Source organism: Hemibagrus wyckioides, linkage group LG17, assembly GCF_019097595.1.
Source record: "Hemibagrus wyckioides isolate EC202008001 linkage group LG17, SWU_Hwy_1.0, whole genome shotgun sequence".
NCBI lineage: Eukaryota > Metazoa > Chordata > Actinopteri > Siluriformes > Bagridae > Hemibagrus > Hemibagrus wyckioides.
The window spans coordinates 5644692-5665148 of NC_080726.1; the positions used below are offsets into that span (position 1 = coordinate 5644692).

At 37.0% G+C, this 20457-nt stretch overlaps 1 protein-coding gene across 2 annotated transcripts; it reads right to left on the minus strand.

The window, feature by feature from the left end:
- Nucleotides 1–757: 757 nt before the first annotated feature.
- postnb (periostin, osteoblast specific factor b) lies at nucleotides 758–19014 on the minus strand. 2 transcript variants are annotated; one of them, XM_058413457.1, is made up of 22 exons: nucleotides 18797–19014; nucleotides 18317–18415; nucleotides 14868–14932; nucleotides 14165–14322; nucleotides 13733–13897; nucleotides 13471–13617; nucleotides 13079–13220; nucleotides 11386–11598; nucleotides 11154–11288; nucleotides 9537–9685; nucleotides 9101–9237; nucleotides 6753–6883; nucleotides 6459–6589; nucleotides 5845–5947; nucleotides 5649–5716; nucleotides 4769–4814; nucleotides 4636–4650; nucleotides 4263–4550; nucleotides 3386–3430; nucleotides 2719–2781; nucleotides 1965–1997; nucleotides 758–1402 (listed from the first exon to the last, which is right to left on the minus strand). In XM_058413457.1, exons 1-22 carry the CDS (start codon nucleotides 18913–18915, stop codon nucleotides 1353–1355), a joined length of 2502 nt encoding a protein of 833 aa, XP_058269440.1. In that variant the 5' UTR covers nucleotides 18916–19014; the 3' UTR covers nucleotides 758–1352. The 2 variants fall into 2 exon arrangements, with proteins under 2 accessions (XP_058269440.1, XP_058269441.1); XM_058413458.1 differs by lacking the exon at nucleotides 3386–3430.
- Between the last annotated feature and the right edge of the window lie 1443 nt (nucleotides 19015–20457).

A 20457-nucleotide genomic window follows, 5' to 3' on the forward strand; every position in this document is an offset into this window, starting at 1 on the left:
TTCACACGTCTAGACTACAGGGTAAGGAGGCTAGACAGACGTCTGTTCTCATGAAAAGAAATTCCAAACCCGCCTAAATTTTGCCAAACCACATTGCAAAACATGTCTTTCTAATGAAATGTTTTTCCAAAAGATGTTTGCTGCAAAAAGAAGACACCCATAGGCATGATGAAGCATGGTGATGGCAGCGTCATACTATGGAGTTGCTTCTGTTCAGCTGGATAGAGGGATTTAAAGACAAATCTACTTCAGCACCTGGTTTCTGTTAGTCAGCTGATGATGAATTAAAATTTCACATTCCACCACGGGAACAACCCAAACACAGCAGAAAACCAAGCCAACAGAAGAAAGCCTGCAGAAGATGATCTAAAGTTCATCAGAAGTTATGACCAAGTGAACAGAAATATCAAATTGACAGAGCACAAAACATGCTTTAACATTATATTAGTTTAGGGTTAACTACACTAGAAAATTTGGACTATGTAGCAAGTCAGATTAAATAAATATATATTATTTTTATTTTACTGCTCCTGAATCCAATTCTAAAACCAGGTTGCGAATGAAGATTTTTAAATTTTAGGACAAAAATAAAACTATATGGATTCCAGTTTACTAATAAGATTTATCCATGATTTTTTCCCCCGCATTTTCATCTTCTTCACAGATCTACCATTCCAGGATTTCCTTATGTTGCTCTTAATGTGGGGGGTAGGGGGTGAAGCAAGAAGAATGAAGGAATGAAGCAAGAAGACTCCTCTTTTATCAAAATCTTGCAAACTTTTATTGTTTTAAAGAAACAAATACTGAACATGAGCACCATAGAATCTTTGGCCATGCAGAAGTAAACCTCAACCCAACAAAAATCTGGATTCATGTTCCATCTTGGTTTAAGGAGTTAACCCGAAATATTCTCGGAAACAGATCTGCTTGCAGAACAAACTGAATGCTTCTTAAAAAATAAAAAAAAATACATGTTAAACATACACAGATGGGAGTCGTTTCCACATCTTGTCTTTGACATCGATTTTCAGTGAACTGAGTGAATTTTTTTTTTTAGTACCAGTCTGTTCCAAACGTAACCCTCTACAAAATAAAAAAAAAACCCTATAAAAATATGTACATACACAGGGACAATTTAATATTGAATTTCTCTCTGGATTAACAAACAACAAATGCTAAAAAAAAAAAAATGAATTCATCTCTCTTTGATTCAAATCAAGTTCCGAACAGACTCAATTGAAAAGAATCGTATTAAGAGAGGCCACTTTTTTATTTTCCGTTTTTAAACAAATGATTCCCTTGAACCCCTGATTTCTTTAAAACATTTGAAGGGTCCATTTGTTTTTCCCATCTCACTGAGTCTTGGGTTGGCTGGTCATCCTGGTTCTCCTTCTGGTTCCAGCTGGAAAACACAGATGGAGGAAATGACATAAGCTCATTTCTTCGTCTTGTGTGTGTGTGTGTGTGTGTTTAAACCTACAACAGTATATTGGTGACACTGATATTAAATACGTTTCATAGCCCGTGTTCACAAGTAGTCGGATGTTTGTAAAAAGGCTGACCGCAGTTCGGTCTTGCCGTCCATGAAAAACGGCATTAAAACTCCTTTTGTGTGTGTTTGAAAGTGCTGACATCACATTTCCACACCTGTTGTGTGTTACGGAGGTGAAGTTCATCATGGCTGCTGAACAACTTGTTAAACTGTGATCATTCATTTTTTATTTGTTGACGTGTTTACAATTCTATATAGTGTTTATTACGCTACGCAGGAATAGAATCTAAATTTAATAGATAAGTACTCTACTGCTCCTGTATTGAAATCAGCTGAAATAAATTTCTTTTTTAAAAATCCATATATATATTTGGTTCACATTTTTTTGTTCTATGACCTTGACCACACTTTCAGACCCTACAGATCTCTACTGGCTTCCAAATCCGAAACACAATACATTGAAAGGCCTTACCTGGCACACGCCGTCCTGGCACTCGTCGTCCATCTGTAAATAAATAAACGCAATGTTACGTCTTGTCCCATAATGCTTAAAGAAAATATTGAGGAAAACCAGTGAAGTCTAGACCAGTATTTTTCATCCTTTTCTGAAGCATGGCACATTTTTTACATTTAAAAAAATCGCACTGCACACCACCAACCAAAAATAGTCTGCGTTCTTGTTTGGAAGTGAAGAGTGTTTCTTTTGGAGATAGTGTTTAAGCTTGCTTGGGAATATTGCACTGTTAGATAGCTTTTCCTCCAAACCACAAGTATAATGAAGTTGTTTTAGTCAGATCCCAGTTTAAAGTAAATCCGAACAAAAATGAGCTTTCACTATACTGCCATTTGACCACTCAAGCTCACCATTTTTGCTTTCTTTTGACCACCATTTATACTAGGGCCTTCACCTGGGTCAGAGTTTCATCCAGGACCCGGTTCCTTTTCAAATATTTATCCACTGTTGCCACCGCTACCTGTCACGTGCATCATTAATTCTATTGTCAAGGTTAATATTGCACTACCTACTGACATAGATGCGTATTTCCATTACTCTTCCAGTCACTACATCACAGGCACAGGTGCTCAACTATAGCCAATGATCTCCAGTAACTAAATAAAGTTTTAGACCAATTAATTGTAATTGGATAATTTCCCGAGGCACACCTGACGATCTCTTATCTCACACTTAAAATTGGTTGAAAATCACTGGTTTAGAAGAATCTTACCCTGAATGGTGTAGGTAATTTTCTCAGCATCTGTGTCCATCTCAATAAACTTTGTCTGAGGCCCTGTACAGGAATACATCAGAGTTGTTCAGTATAAAGTTATGGATATGAGGTTTTTCCAAAGTAAAGGGGATTGGGAGAGAAATCTGAGAAAATAAAACAACACCCCAGGATTTCAATTCATAGGAAATGTAAGAGTTGAATATTTATGATTATGGTTTCAGGTCATAGGACCACTATTATTATTATTATTATTATTATTATTATTATTATTATTATTATTTATTTATTTAAATAAAAATTGGTATCTCTTGATGTAAAGCCTATGAATTGTACACCGGATAGTGTTGAGAGGAGGAGAAGTGCTGAAGAAAGAATAAAGAATGGTTAACCCTTTAAAGTCTCAGCTTATGATTCATGGATTGACTTTAAGACATATAATTTTGGTTATACTATTAATTCTTTTGTAACTGCAGTAAAACTAAGGAAAGTATGTAGCCAGTAGAGTTAGAATTGTAAATCTGCACACTGGGATTTTAAGGGGTTGATGGTAAAAGTTTATAAGAGGGAAAACAGCAGAAAGAAAAGGTTGAAAAATTTTTTTTCTAACTCTAGCCCCACTAAAAAGCATGCATTGAAGAGGTTTGCGCTCGGTACATCGCACTACCATTGTGCTCCATATCGGCAATGTTGCTGAAAAAGATCTCAGGACCTGTTGATGCAGAACATTTGAGCATGGTTAATCGCGTCCACTTTCCCAAATCACAGCAGAAGTGCTGAATGCTGATGTAGCAAAAGTATAACACAGAGTCTTGGGTTTGGAGATGCTTTAACTTGCTTAAGTGTGGTTGACCAAAGTTAGCTTTGTTCTCATTTTGGGTTAGAATAGTTAGACAAGAGCACAGTTAGAGACTTGAAGCCATTGTGGGTTTGGAAACTATGAATCTAGGTTATCTTTGTTCCATTGTAAGCTTATGTTTCATACATTACACAAGAGCCTCGTTTATCAAGCTGGATAAAAGTGAGATGCTCATGAAAATCCAAATAGTTTACTAAAGCTCTTTAGTATGCATTCACATTTTAAGAATGAAATCAAATATTTGGCAATGAGTTCATCCAATTTGAAATAATCCTCCATTCATCTATTGAGGTACTTGTTAATCTGGGACTGGGTAAAACATTCCAAACCTTGTACATAGATTAAGATTAGTATGACCAGCCTTTTAGTTAGGACAGAAGTAATGGCACCTTATAAAAGGAGTTAGTGTGTCTATATGTTTGGTAGCTGACAAGCTGCATTGGCTGAGCTGCATTAGTGGAAGATTTGGCACATGTCACATTTAAGAGGCATTCTTTTACTATTTTGTCATAATTTTTGGAACCTTTGGGTTTTTTTTATGCAGATTTGTGGCTGTCACTAAACGTCAAACAGCTGTGGCATGAAACTCTCTGTAATTTACCAGCGACTGCTATACAAGAAAGAGAGAATTTTTAGTTCAGTTTGGAATGTGAAAATGTTTCCACATAAATTTCATTACACAAACCTTCAACAACTCGGGTCACTTTGGTAAGAGACGGCTCCCCTTCTATGACTCTTGTGACCTTGGTGAAAGTTGGGTCACCTTCGATGACTCTCGTAACCTTGGTGAAAGAGGGGTCACCTTCGATGACTCTTGTAACCTTGGTGAAAGAGGGGTCACCTTCGATGACTCTCGTAACCTTGGTTAGGGTCGGGTCTCCCTGAATGACCCTGGTGACCTTGGTCAGGCTTGGGTCTCCCTCAATAACACGTGATCCCTGAATGACTCGGGTCACTTTGGTGACTTCGGGAACTGAAAAAGAATTTGTGTACGTGACGAAACAAGCACTTACGATTTAATGCATACTTTGCATAGTTAATGATGCAGTGTTCAATACCTGTGATGATTCTCTCTGAAAAAGAATCAAAATAGATCCGTTTGAGAAAACACTCATGATGTGAACCAACAGTTTCATTTCCATGTGCTCCACTGATGTCATTTATTGATGTATAAAGTTTAATAGAACTTACTCATGAATGTCAGAGGGATCTCCTTAAATCTGTAGCCTGAGACATACTGTGTAAAAAGAAAATGACCTATTCATGAGTAATCGATTCTCATTTGAAAAACATTTCTACCTTGCTTAGATATCGTTAACATAAATAGCAGGCTAGGACAGTTGTATAATCCAAAGTTATAACAATGCAATAACTACCTCACCTTATAAAGTCATATACACTTTCTTCATAATGTCACGTCCTGCATGTAAACAGCTACTTAAACATTTATACAAGAATATATTAGGCTCTGTATACTCTAATGGCTGTTATGTAATACATCATTAACTCATGAACTAGTTGTGTAGTATAACAACCAGATTTATGGGAGGATAATCCGCGAAGTTTCTACATGTAATGAAGTAGAACTTGTGATTTGTTTTGTATTGTATTTTCGGAAAGTCTTCAGTGTCATTGTTTTGTAACAGTCATAGCTAACTTTAACAGGAAAAACTCTTCATGACTATGACCTTCAGTAATTCGGGTTCTTTATTCATATAAATAACTCTGAGAGATGTTTATTGCTGTTATTCCTAAGTCTTAACAGGAACTGACTTGTTTTGTGAATGTTCCAAAATATTAAAGCTTAGCCAAAATGGAAATAAGCATACAATGTGTCAATCTGTAACACATTTAATGTATAATCATTGAAACATTACTGTTGTGAAAGAGCACTAAAACCCTCCGGGACAGGCTGTTATTGGAAATGAATCAACTTCAGAGTGATGACAGTTAAGCCACAACACACCACCCTATTCGCTGCTTATTTTTCCTATAACAGCACAACCATGGCAATAGCCGTATATGAAATTCCATGTATGGGTGCGTTAGATGTTTTTAGGTATTTTGGTACCTTGATCTGGATGTACTTGATGAACCGTCTAAGCAGTGTAAGGAATTCCTGGCTTCCAACAGGAACATCTGTGCAAAGATTTTCAGATCAAATGAGCCTTAGTCGAAGACTGAATGCTGCTGAAGCCCTTCTGTTTATTTAAATGCTATTGTATGCAGCATGATGTAGCCTGGAGTGTGTATTACATAGTGCACACCTTCAGGGTACAGAAGACTTGTGGTGACGTGAATGACTCCATTTGAAGCCATGAGATCGGATTTGGGAATTTGCACTGAGTTCACCTTCATGCCATCATTCCCCTGGATGAAAGTAAGTATAGAATTAGTGTAGTGCAATAATGTGTGCAAGAAACTAAAAAAAAACAAAAAACTTTTGTGCTCAAACAGATCACAGAAAGAAACTTTACCAGTTCACAAATATTTGAAGAGGTTCACTGTTTAAACTAGTACACCATACTGCCCTGTAGGCAACGTCTCCTAAAAAGTGTCCAAACTTTAGATTCACTCCTTTGAAACCCGAGCAAAGGATAAAAAGCTTTGCAAGTAGAAACAGTAGTCTACTGTAGTATGCTGAGTGAAACAGTTTTGGCATGTAAGGTCAAGCAATCCTCACCCACCCATAAAACATACAGACTTGTTCAACTTTTGAACCTCATTCATTTAAAATAAATCTATTCAGGTGCCTTCAGGAAGGCCTGCAGAGGAAATAACCAGGCAATGCTTTTAAATATGATTGACACCGGATATAATAGAGGCTTGGACCTGGACATGAACAGCATAAAGCAGCGAAAAGGGGACTGTCAACACTTACAAACAAGAGTTTGATGTTACTGCCCTGAAGAGATTTGAGCAGATTAGTGACTCCGGACTCCAAGCCTCCGCCGATGAAAATACCTTTGCTGAAGTGGTAGAGCAGGATGGCTCTGAGGGCATTGGGATCACCTGATCACAGGAAAGAGAAATGATGAGGATGACAAACACCCTACTCCTCTAATACCACCATCTTGTGTATTTCTTTCTAGCCTAAAACACTAGAAGTCTGCAGAACCATTGTAAATCATTTGAGTAAAGGCATAATAAAAGGATGAAAACGTCTAAGACTTGCTCTTCAGAATGTTGATGTCTCTTTCAGTGAGTCCAGCAAGAGCCTCATCGGTTGGGACAAACAGGGTGAATTCTCCCTCCTGCTTCAGCAAGTCAGTCAGACCAGCCGCCTCCATCAGAGACAAAAAGATCCTGCAACCAGGAGCAACACCAATTTAAACGAATGTAAATTCTCACAATCTCTAAAATGCTTACTGATTGGATCAGTGAATGAGCTGGACGTTTTTTGAAACGTCCAGATTTAAAACTCTACAGCACCCCCTAGTGTGACCTCCAAAGACAGAGGTGGCCTGAACACTTTCTGAGGAGGAGGAGCTTTCTGAATTGACAGGCAACATGACTGATAGGGAAATATTGAAGGCTTGTTGTCTCACATAAAGAGCCTGGGGCTCTTCATATATCTGTGATTTTCCTCCGAGCAGATATTTAACTGAAGCTGTCAAAATGTTGGAAGACTTTGTTGAAAAAATAAAAAATATTGACTGACATAAAACCTATTGGCCCCATTTTTAAAATAGCAAAATGCTATACATCCTTTAACACTTCTCAGTGAAGTCATCTTCTTTTCTAAAAGGGAAAGATGGATCGCTTGATGGACGCACATACCAGACTAAAGATTTGGACAAACCTGTTCGTAAGAGAGTTCCACTATTTCTTACTATTTTATAATTACGACGAAACTTTCAAAGCTGTGAATTATGTAAAGACTAGGAAAAATGATAAACAAATCAATCTTTCTTTTTTTTTTTCAGTTTTTTAATTCTTAACAGTAATAGTGAACCATGATTCTGATGAAGCTTTCAACACACTTGGTATCCTCTCAACCATCTTTATAAAATGGTAGCTTTATGATAGCTAAGTGGATGCGGTGTTGGTCTACTGATTAAAAGATTAGTTCAAATCCCAAGTCCACCAAGCTGCCACTGCTGGGCCCCTGAGAAAGGCCCTTTAATGCTTAGTTGTATGAATTGTAAGTTGCTTGTATTGTTGCTTGTATTCTTGTAATTGTAAGGGCTTCTGCCAAATACCTGGAATGGAAATGTAAGCTTCATCCAGTACAATTTTCTTGAAATTTACCTACACTGAGTAATAACATGAGGCATTTTTTATGATATAACTGTACAGTTCTGAAAATTATAGATTAGAATTCTCATTGGTTCTCATTCACAAAGAAAGTTCTAGCATTTTAGTAAGACTACTAAGTCTGTGACACAGCCATTTTGATGGTCGGTATCTGACTGCAAAATGAATTGATAAGGCTTATGTGCATTTCGATTTGGCCAATCAACAACTTGATCAAAGTGTATCATTCACTGTGTAACGAAATCACCCTTAGCTAACAAGGGTGCTGTTATCCCAGTAATTTTTAGTAACTACGCTGCATTTAATATTGCACTTTTGTAAGTCTCTCTGGAAAAGCTCGTCTGCCAATATGCAATAAATAAAAATATGATGTCATAAAAGTCCTGTTAGCATGTGAATAGGAAAAAATGCCGATGTTTCCAACAAACAAAATACTGATGTCAAGAGTTGAAATTTCTAATTCTATTAGATTATTTAGCTTCTTTTTAAAAATTAATTATTTCAAGCTTCATTAAATGACTATGTTCTTAGTTTAATGTTATATTATATATAATAGGAAAATCTTATTCATGAAATTTTTAGTTGTGTTATGAGAATGAAAAATAAATATTTTGTGCCAGAATTCAATCACAGTGAATATGATAGGTTCTCTCTCTCTCTCTCTCTCTCTCTCTCTCTCACACACTCACACACACACACACACACATACAGTGTGTCTCAGCGAAATTTCCAGCCCAAGTATTTCTCAAAACCTCACAAAATTACCAGAAACTAACCCTAAAATATGGCCACTGGAAAATGGAGACGGATTTTCATCTTTTGTCTCAGCCTTTGCATGGGAAATGATTTCAGAACTTGATTTATTTGCCGTATCAGCAGGTATATCAATTATCCACTAAATTATCACTTTTTTCCTCTCCCAGTCTTTGCAATATACTTAGAAAAGAAATCTTGTGCATAGCAAATGCTGTCTGTATTTCAATTTCTCTTCATTTCCCTATGCCATAGGCAATGTTCACAGAAATCTATTAGACTTAATTCTGATTATTTGCTTCGAAACAAGACTTATCATGGTTTTTTTTTTTTTAAATTAGCCCAATAAATGCCTCATGGAGTTCCTCTTTCCAGCCACAATCATGTGACATAAAAATCATGTCTAGTGTTGCTATGGTTACATCTATAAAGTGACAATATAAATATAAAGTGCTAATTTCTAAAGTGTAATTAAATAAATAAAGCATGGTACTGAATATCTGTGTCTCTTACTTGAAGCCTCCGTGTTTAGTCAGCACTTGGAACATGTTGAATTCAGCTGGTTGGATCAGAGTCTTCATGAGATGGAGAGCACCATTGACTCCCTCTTTGCTTCCTCGGATCAGGCAGGCGTTCTCAATGCACACGGCCTTTCCAGACAGAAAAGACATTTTTAAAGAACATGTGTGCAATACATCTGTCATTTAGTTTGTTGTTATTGCATTACCAGATTCAGCAATTATGTCCTGCTATTTGTTACATGATGGGCTGCTTTTTTGGTCAGTATTGCTCCTTTTCCAATATTTTATCTATTTTTTAAAGAACATAATTGTTTAGATTTCTAATGAATCCAAACAAGTATGGATTTGTTTCTGCGACCAGTGAATGCAACAATGATTTCGCATATCTTAAAACAAACCAACAAAGTGATAAGGTTTTAGAGACTTACCGTGCGGTACACAAACACCCGGAGGAACTTTCCTCCCAGAGTCTCCAGACGCTGGCCATTAAACAGCTGACTCAACACAATCTTGCTCTTCAGGATGTGGTTTTCCAGAATGATTCGTAGGAGACTCTGGTCTATGGACATTACCTCGTCTATGGTAAACATCAGAAAGAAGAGGAATGAGCTTCAGGAAATATTTTTCACTGGACTGTGACACTTTTATAAGATGTACAGTATATGGTCTTCTGCAAATTTGTAATGATTTTGGTTATTAAAAAGTTCTGGTTGAGGTTGGAATCAGAATTCATGACTACACCTAATTTAGGATTTCGTGGAAAGTATTTATTTATTTATTTATTTATTTATTTATTTATTTATTTATGTAATTCAACATAAGGTTGTAAATTCTGCATTATGTTTTACACTAATTTATTAGTCATATAGGAGTATTTTATTTGTTTGTTTTGGTTATTTTTTCTCTGGGTCTGCATTTACTTTACATTTAAAATCTAAAAATCTTACCTCTCATGGTTCTTTCCTCTCTGTGACCCAAATTATCCTACTCTTTATTTCTAACCTTGCAGATGCAACTTTTCATCATCTGGCAACTTTTAATTTCACTGACTAAAACTGCAATAAAATTGTATTGGTCATTCTAACCAAATCCAATACTGAGATAAAAAGACAAATGCACTTAAATCCACAAAAAATATTACAATCAAAAAAAATATTATCAATATATTTCAACCTCCCCTTTTTCTTCAACCTTCAACCTTTCCCTTTTTATTTCTTTGGTATGCACATTCTCAGACATCATGCTGACTTATTGCTGCCTGGGGCCTCATCCTTCTTAATTATCTGCCCCCGAAAATGAGATAAATTACCTTTTAAACGCAAACAGCAACGTTTCTACACCCTGATAATCAGAATTATTGTACATTTGTAAAGAAGACTAAAGTGAACCACATGGGTGTGCCACTTGGGTGGTCGATCCCCCAGGTTTATTCTGGGTGAAGGACAGTGTGTGATGATTCTCTAACATCTTACTCTACACAAGCACTGAAAGATGTACGTTCACAACGGAAAGATTCTATTTTTAACTGGGTATCTGCGTATTCTCTAGTCTTTCCCTTTTTTCTGCCATCAGATGATTATTCAAGTGATATCCTGGAGCCTCTTCGGGATACAGTGGCATTATGTGAATTAATTTCACATTCTGGACCATTTAATAAGCAATAAATGTATATTAATCAGTATTAGTCCATGTTTGCATCATTTAATTGCACTGTACCATTAATTCACTCCAAAATATTATGGCTATGCAGTCAATAGAAGGCAGATTTTTTTACCTAACAGCATCCTCATTATAAGTCCCTTTAACATCATAAAAATTCTTGGTGATGAAGCAATGCTTTTCCACATACACGCAGAAACGAAAATTTACACATTTGCTGTTTCATGAGCAACAGGAGTAAAAACGAAAAATAGATTGTGCCAAGAATGAGACAGTAAGATTGAAAGAGAACATTACAGCAATAAGTCAGTGAGAAAAGACAGAGTACATGTTCAAATCATGCCAAAAGTGACTTCGGTGTCAGGAATTCATTTTGAGTAACGTACCATTGAAGGCTACGTTGAGAGGAGCCAGGAGCGTGTACTCGGCCTGCGGTCTCATGGCTGCTGCCAGACCCAGTTCTGCCACCATATCACCGAAGGTGGACTGTGACTCGCCAACCAGCTCCATCACCTGCTTAGCTTGTAGGAGAAAGTGCCAACTGGGATGTTTAGAATTGAGTTGATGATGCATTCTCAGAGTATTTGAATAGAACCAAATAAATAAGATGCAGCTAACCTGAGTCTGGCATGAGCACCTGGTCAATCAGGTGGATAACTCCATTGCTGGTGACAATGTCCTTCTTGAGCACCATCTTGACACCATTAACGGTGAGGCTGTCTCCATCGCAGCCAATTTCAATGTTGCTGCCCTCCACAGTCTCATATGCAGTGCCACTCATGATGGCTTCTGAGCACTGGATCGAGTCCAAGAGGTGGTAATTAAACAGGGCTGTGGAAGAGAACGAAAATGCACTTGAGGACACTTTTAGTAGCTCTAGTAGTGAAGTAAGAACTATTGCTGTAAAACAATTAGTGGACACTGGTGGTAACTGAATATAAATGATATTCAGATAATGTGTACTAAACAGAAATAAATACAGATATGAGTAGTTTGGCAAAAAGGTCAAAGAAGGACATCTGGATGAGACTAGGATTATGATGATTGGACGATTTATCCTTACACGAGGTAACAAGGAGCTGTCACATTTCTTCACATATCTATTTGAGCTGAATCATAAACTTGAGCGATGTGGCTGAGGCTGAGGATCTCGCCGAGACACAATTCACACACCATGCTGACAGTGCTGATATTTTACTGCTGAGTGTTTTCTTTTCTGTGGTTTTTAGTGTTTCTGGGGTCATAGTGAAAGAGTTCATACATACTTAAAACAAAACAAAACAAAAAAACACTTGCCAATATAGATAGATATAGATATGCAGAGCGTAAACTCATACAGATTATGTTGAGTTGTTACACCCTGAATAGATATCAAGTTTTGGGTGTTCAATTGTAGCTAAATATACATTATCTACATAGTAGTTCTCTTCTTGGCATTTTCTCTCTCCTGTATTATTTCCTTTCCAGAAAAAACACCCCAACTCACTATGATGTAATTCGTATCTCCGCCAGGTAGTAAACGCACCAAATAATGAACCCGGGTCTCCGTAGGAGCCCTGGAGCCCTTGAGAATACGCCTGTTGACAACTCTGCACCATTCCCCTTCAAGTGGAGGATAATTTCAAATGGCTGTCAAATGATGGATGAGGGACCAATTAAAATGCAAGAATCTAGACATTGCCAAGTTTCAATGGATAGTAAAATCCAGCAGCTGTTTGCCGCTTCACTGCATTTGGCACTGTTCAGAGACTGCTTTGCTCACTTTGCAGCTTTTGATCTTTCTCTAAAGGCCTACAGTTTACATTGGAGCTACGTTGGGGGGAAAAACATGCACCATTCAAGCCATGAACATTTCATTGGACAATACATTAAAAGATTAGTATACCAAGTGAAAATATTTCTTTACATGATTAAGAACTAAAGAAATAGTTCTTAAGTCCAATGCAAATAAGTAGCTGTGTATCACCACATTTCTCACCAAGGTGCTTAGAATAAAACAATAACTCAATCTAATAGTCAGTGCAGGCTTAAATGTGGTTTTGCTGCTGTTCGCCAACTGTCTGAGAATTCCCACTGCACAAAACAGGCCAGTATTACCATCTGGTTTGAATGGGATTTGAAAAAAATATGATTGATGTAACCAGCACTCTTGGTTCACTCAAATCAACAAACATGTCCTGTGGGAGTCACTGCATTGTATTCTTTCTACTCGCACTTCATTAAAAACATTTTGTCTTTTGCTCTCTAAGCTTTGCTTGGGAAAATGCTTCCAAAGATGTAAAAGCACTCTGAAACTGAATCACCAATTTACCTTTGAGGGCACCTTTGTTAGCCATAAGTCTATCCATTACTTCTTTGTCCAGCTTAGAAAAGGCATCATTGGTGGGAGCAAACAGAGTGAAGTGCCCTGGCTTGCCCAACATCTCCAACAGACCAGCATTAGAAGCTACAGTCTGAAACATAAATAATATTTACTCCAGCTTAATCCATGACATGGAAACATATAAAGGTTTAAAAATTATACTAAGATTTCTGTTAAAAGGGCTCATCACTGGTTGTTTAGATAGTCAGTGATTTAAGCTTTCTAAATAAGGATCCAGTGAAACCAAATTTGGTCTCCAGTCCATCCAAAGATCTTTTCTTTTTTAAGAATTTATATAGACATTTCTGCTGGCTGTGATAAACTGTAAAGCAGTCACTTACATTCAGAGAAGACAGATCATCCTCAATGTCAAGCACATCCTGAATGGTGTTGCCCACAGCAGTGATAACACGATCAATGACATGCACCACTCCATTGGTGGCCACCTGGTTCCCATGAATGATCCTGGCACAGTTGACTGTAACCACCTGAACAAGAAAGAAGGAATTAAACACTTCATATCTCATATTAAGCTAACAAACTGATCCAATATTTAAAAAAAAAAAAAAAAAAAACTTTTAAAGAACGCTCTAAAACACCTACGCCATTGGAATAGTGGTTGATGTGGAGAGTAAGGTCATTGTACATAGACTTGATCTTGAGTCCATTCTTCAGGTCTTTGGTGAGGAGGCGCTTGTTAGCCATGTGGTAGTGCAGAGCATTGTACAGCTCGATGTTGACATTGCTCACCAAAGCACCTCTCACTTCCTGGAGATCCAAAACAGAAATCATTGTTTAAGGAAGCTCGTTCATATTTTGGTTTGAATTCAACCTAACAACTTGTAAAATCGGGAGATTTAAGGATTTTAATTTGAAACTGAAGGTACTAGGCACTGGACATTGCCAAGTGGACCTTGTAAAAGACAGCTCTGAAAAATGATCATGATTCAACTGTCAGTATAGGGAGTTAGTTTTGCCTTCTTTATTGTATTATTTATCTGAATTTGCTGTAAGAGGTAAATATTCTGGTAATACCGTATCTAAAATATCCCAAGCTTCATTACTGGGGGCAAAGAAGGTGTAAGATCCTGCTCCTTCGATCTCTTCCTTTAGTTTGGACATGGCTGAGTACTGCTGTGTGGTGACTGCATTCACCAGGCCGAGGGTGCCGTATACAGTGTCAATGGGAGCGACTGTGGAGGAAAATAGATGTATATCCATTACAACGATATTTCTTCAGTCACATGTTTTTCCTGGGAATAATGAAATCATATAAATTAGATGATTATGCATGGATGAACAGAACAGAGGTTTAACACCTTAACTATTAAGCTACCACTTCTCATTGGTAGCTTTATAGCAGCTTTAATTAATTATTCCCGCTCAGCCTTTCTTTGTCTCACTCTCTTGCAAAAAAAGGCTTTCCATGGGTGAAAAACTTACTGGGGGTTGATGATACTCCTTCCACAAAACCTTTCCTCACAGAAATCTAATACTTTGTTAAATGTGTGTTGTGCCTGCCATACTAGTCTCTAGGAATGATAACCTGTCATAACAAGTGCATTTATTACCTGTAAATGCAAATGCATCTATTACCTGTGAACCTTTGAATTACAGCTAGCACTACTCTTACTGAAAATAATCAACGCTTTCTGACCAATCAGATTCAAGAATTTAACAAAAGCTGTATCATTACAGAGGGCAAAGAGTTCATGTGGATGTCAACTAAACTACTCACCAGCAGGACAGCCATGCATACCATCCAGCCTCATGTATCCTGGACAGCACTCATAGACAACAGAACTACAAAAGAAGAAAAAACATTCAGCCTTATAACAGCACGCATCATATAACAGCAAAAAGCCCTGGACTGTAATCCCACTGTGGTAAAAACTCCATAAACTAGCTAAATAAGCCTTATTCATGCTTTGTCTCATGGTCCTGAACATACTGCATGTCAATCATCAGCGCTATATAATTGTATAAATATGACTTTTGGCTCTGTGGTTTGAGGAAGTGTGCCACACTGTCATTACGTTCCTGCAAAATTCTTGACAGTTCTTTGGCGGAAACCGTTTAACCCGCTCTAGCATTTTAGCCCATGTGGTTAGCAACAGGGGCATTTTTATTTTATTATTATTTTTTATTTTTTTGCTGACACAGTTGTATACTAAAGAAAAACATTGGTTTGGAAATTAAATTGCTATATAAAATGCCAGAAAAGGGGGGAAATAATAACTAAATAACTAAATAAATAAATAAATAATGTTTTAATCTAAGACAAATACAATTTTTTTTTTCCATTTTTTTTAATGAAAACGTGCTCGTCATGTTACAGAAATATCAGAAAGCACAAAACTCCATTTAAGCTAATGGAAATGTTCCTTTAAAAAACTTTTACATAAATAACTCCTAAGTAAATTATTAAACAGCATGTATTTTAATGATATTTTTATTAGCCTCATATTATGTGGAACTTCCAGTATACGAGTTCCTGTTAATAACTTGTTTCTATGGAAACGTTAGCATATGAAAACAAGCGCATGAGTATAAAGTTATATAAGAAAATGATTCCCTATCTCCTGGACTCAAGAGGTACTGTTTAACTTATGGTTGATGGATTTAGGATCATTCTCTGATAGAGAATATAGTGTGTGTGTGTGTGTGTGTGTGTGCATGGGGGTTATAGGTGGTGAGGGTTAGAAGGCTGCGGTTCTGGAAATCCCCCACATCTATAAATGATTCCATATGCTTCCTCTGCCTGGCTGTTGGTTCACCTGGCTAGACGAAAGAATACAAATGAACCTGGAAAAAGCTCCATTGATGCCTTGTGTCTGAGAGACAAAGTGGGTGGAAATCAAACGATGCTTTCATGATGAACACCAGTAATGAGTTGAGAAGAAATTAATGATAAGTTCAAAGACGAACCAGAAGCAGCAGATGGGAATTGGGCAAGTTTTTTTTTTTTTTCCTGCGAACAAGAGCTCCGGGGTCATGGCAGAGTACCAGCCTTCACTGTGGCAAGTGCTTTGAAGCACAGCATTCAGGGAGGAAGGAAAGAGGCTCAGTGATGAGATCACTGCAGTATCGGTTACACTTCCAGGCGAGTAGCCAAAAGAAAACAAGATTGTCTCAAACATCCCTCCCATGCAAGGAGGAAGGCCTGACTCTGTTGTTTTGGTAACCTGTTGGACTCTTGCCACAGCTACAGTTAAGAGTTTCCTAATGTATTTTATTGGATTTTTTTTTTTCCCTCAGCAATGGAAGCAGTGGTTATTTTTCATTTAATTATGGAACATATTAAAGTGAAATATTCTAAGCACATGTCAAAATATTTAGGACAGAACCAAATTCAGATGTTTTGTGCATTTACTCTTGATTCACTGGAACCCGCGGTATAATCTATAGCTAGATGTGTTAACTATTTAATGTGTGTAGGAAGTTGCTCTCTATTTGGATGGCTGGTGTCCAGTTTAAAAAATCTCCAGGGTTTTGTTTTTCTAGCTACGAATCCTTCATAATTTTCAAGAGTTATTTAATGGTTCACTAGATAATAGTGAAACAGTGCAACAGACTTACATAAAACCTTGGAGGGAACCCTTTAAGGTTCCACAGTTTTTGTACTTTTATGTTTACCAGCCTTCCAAATACCTTATAAGGGTTCTTTGAAGAGTTAAGGAATCTAACCTTATATTAATATTAATATTAAGTAATGCTATTTTTTCTCAAAGAAAACGTCTGCATTGTATGGTTCTAATTCAGACCTCTCAGGATTCATCCAGATAGACAAATAGTTGTCACTTACTCTTCAAATAGATAAGACCTAGAGTGTAGGAAAGTGTAGGAACACGGTAAAATGGGTTCCTTAAAGGTTTTTTGAATACTTTTTTTTAGTTTTTGTCAGAAAGAGAAACCTTGTGTAAAGTTCTACATCAAACCTCTTAGGATTCCTCCAGACAGACAAACAAAAAAGCTTTAGAGTGGTAGAAGAAATCTTTGTTTAAGATCTAACCTTAAAATGCGATCTAACTAAGTGTTGTCTGAAGACCTTAATTAGCTTGAGCAAACATATTCAAGAATGGATGAAACTAATCTACAGAAACAAGAAGCCTGTAGGCTCTGCTGTAGTTCTGCAGAAGCAGGTCGGATGATGGAAACCCACAGTGTTCATTCAGCTCTGGATGAATTCTGCACATAAGGAGGATATTCATAACCGTCTGACGGACACTGCTTGTGGTTATTTCCACTGTTAAGAGAAGGGTTGCTGAGTCTACAGAAAAAGTCCGGCATAGAAGCTGTAGAACATCTGAAGCTGATGAGAACGTCTGGTCTGGCTGAGCTCCATGTTTGAGGAGAGGCGCCGAGGCAAGTCCAAGAGCGCTGGGGGAGCCGGAATCCTGGTTCTTTGTGGCCAGTTTGCTTCATATCACGTGAGGCTGTCTTTCTTTCAGTAACCCATAACCAACCCCCTTTAAGCTACCCTCTCAAATCCCCCCCTCCTCTTTTTCTGAGCCATGGAAAAAGAAATGGGAACCAGAAGCATCACAGACTCGACGTGACCCAACATTTGTGGGCCGAAAACCAGAACCAATCAAAAAGGCATGATGACTGGAACTTCGCTTTGCTATAATAGATTTGATTTTGCGTTTCATTTGTATCATTCTGGTACCGATTTTGAGAAAACTGCTTGCATAGCTGTATCAGAGACGGTTCCCAAGCACCAAGTCAACACTAGGGTTACATTCACATCTAGCGACCAGATGTGTGCTTTGCCTGTGGGCGGGAATTTAAGGTGAGCTGTTTGAACATAGCCCCAGTGCTCCAAGCCAGTCTTGTGGTTTGTTTTAATCATTAGCAGCATGTTCTGTACTTCCTCTCTACTTTATACTAATTAAGACTTACTGACTTTACTGTACTTTACTGATAACATTTAATAACATTACTGTACTTAAAGATACTTTACTGGTAGCACTGCACACCATTAAAAAAGGGACTTTTTTGAATTCTCTCACTCAATATTCCTCAGGTCTTTAAGGGCAATTCTAAGTTCATGAGAGCGCTTCAGCCACCAGCATTTTATTGCAGCATGAAAACAACAGCTCTGCTGAAACCTTTAACCTCTGACCCCTGGAAAGTCCCAGCAGACATATTTTACAGGCCCATGGAGTTATAAAATGTCCCACTTACGCTTTCTTTCCACAGATGGTTCCTTGGTACCAATTACGGCAAGTACTGAAGTACTTCTTCTTGGTTCCCAACACATGCTGGAGTGCGCATACGTTTGGCCTGAGCGCCAAGGGAAAGATTAAATATTGAGTCAAACCTCTATAATGGATGCATTATAGATGATGTCATGTTTTATCTTTATAAGGTACAGTATTAAAATTGCAGGCTTATTGATGGCAAGTGAATTCAGGACATTAACAGCATGCATCATGAAACAGCATCATTAGAAAGGAACATTATGTAAATTCTATGATATTTTAGCTGAAACAAATGTGAAAGAAAAGTGCAAAATTATAAAGAATAAAATGTTTCTATGAAATCATTTATAACAAATAACTACTTTCCTTAAAAGCTTTCAACAACTTTCAACAAAAGTCATTGCATGTTTACTAATTATGGTACATTAAAAAATGTAATAAATATCATAATCATAATTCTTACCCTTCCTTCTTTGCCCTTATGCGGCTGTGGCTCACTATTTTATCATAAGCCGAGGAATCTACCTGGTCAAGGGTAGAAAGCGCAAAGAGTGCAAAGGCAGCTGCAAAAAGGAGCTTCATCCTGACACCTCCTTTAGAGGGAGCTCAGAGAGAGAAGTGGCTTCAGCTGGGAGACGAGACGCTTATATAGTCTGGCTCCGGTTGACTCCACCAGCCTCCCCTGTTCTCCTGAGAGCCTTTTGGAGCTCCTGCTCACCTAGGTGTTTATAATATGTCATGCCCTGAGGAAAGGGCTGACAAGAATGAGCATGGGCGTGGAGGTTTTCACAGTTTTGATGTGATTTACCCAAAAGCGTTTGTGCCTTGGAGAAAAATGAATTTTCTAATTATTCCTTTTTAAAAAAAAAGATTTTAAATAAACTGTTTTGATTCAGATCTGATTAAAATTGACTAAAAAACCTTTCTTCTGTATTTCTTTAGTTTAAGTTCATTGCCTCATAATTAGAAGTTGACATTCATTCCAAGAAATGCAAATGGATATTCATAATAATATATTACGAGTGCTTCATCAATCTTTTTTTTTGTGGTCACTGCAGAACTGTTTCTCTCCATCTGCCAGCTCGGCACTGTTTCTTTCACACTCTTCATTTTTGCCAGGAAAATGGATGACTTTTTTTTTTTTTTTTTCCCCCCAAAGAGAAAATCTGTACTTTTGGCACTGTGTTGAAACGCTGCAAATATAGAGCAGAAACAGTAGAGAGCCTGACTCCTGTAAGTGCAACGCTGCAGAGGTTAAGAAGAAATCCTTGCATAAGACAAAAAAAAATCTGCTTCCCAGATGTCAGCATGTGACCAGGAGCTTGATATCAGCTCAGATCTTGAGAAATGAGAGGACGGAGGAGTGTGAGTGACATGAGAGGATTAAACTTGCGGCTCCCTCTTGTGGCAAAGTCTTGGTAAGATTTCAAGCCGCTAGTATGAAGTACTGCATGAAGGAAAGAAGCAGAAAACCAAAAAAGTACATGTTTTTGAACTCGGGCAGTAAAATATTCAGTTTATTAAAAAATATTTTAAAAAAATGCTTTTTACAATTCTATTTTTTATTTTTTATGCATTATTTATTTTAATACAAATTATAAATTTGATAATTTGTAATAATTTTCAGATTTTAAGCACACAGATATAGGAAATGGTTATATTATTTTATATATGGTTTTTATTTATTTATTTATTTATTTATTACTATTACTATTACTATTACTATTACTATTACTATTATTATTATTATTATTATTATTATTATTATTATTATTATTATTATTATTATTATTATTATTCTCAGGTTAATGTTTCCTGGCTTTTAATATTATCGTTAATGTATTTTAAATCGAATTTAATCATAGGATGTCACAAGTTGTGTAAGACATTTAAAACATGCAAAACGTACAATTTATTTTTATCATGCAAATAATTACATGTGAAACCCACGAGAAATGAATGTGATTTTTCTGTAAGGGATTTACAATAATAACAATAACAATTTTCTATTATGCTGTACATGTCCAATTCAATTTATTTGTATAGCGTGTTTATGAATGGACGTTGTCTCAAAGCAGCTTTTCAGAAGTATAGAAACATAGAAAAAAAAATCTGATTTAAGTT

Coding starts and splice junctions, on each gene's coding strand:
- postnb (XM_058413457.1), bottom strand. CDS start 18,915: ATGAAGCTCCTTTTTGCAGCTGCCTTTGCACTCTTTGCGCTTTCTACC. Junction 18,416..18,796: donor ATAAGGGCAAAGAAGGAAGG/GTAAGAATTATG, acceptor CTTGGCGCTCAG/GCCAAACGTATGCGCACTCC. Junction 11,599..13,078: donor TAACAAAGGTGCCCTCAAAG/GTAAATTGGTGA, acceptor TCTCTTCCACAG/CCCTGTTTAATTACCACCTC.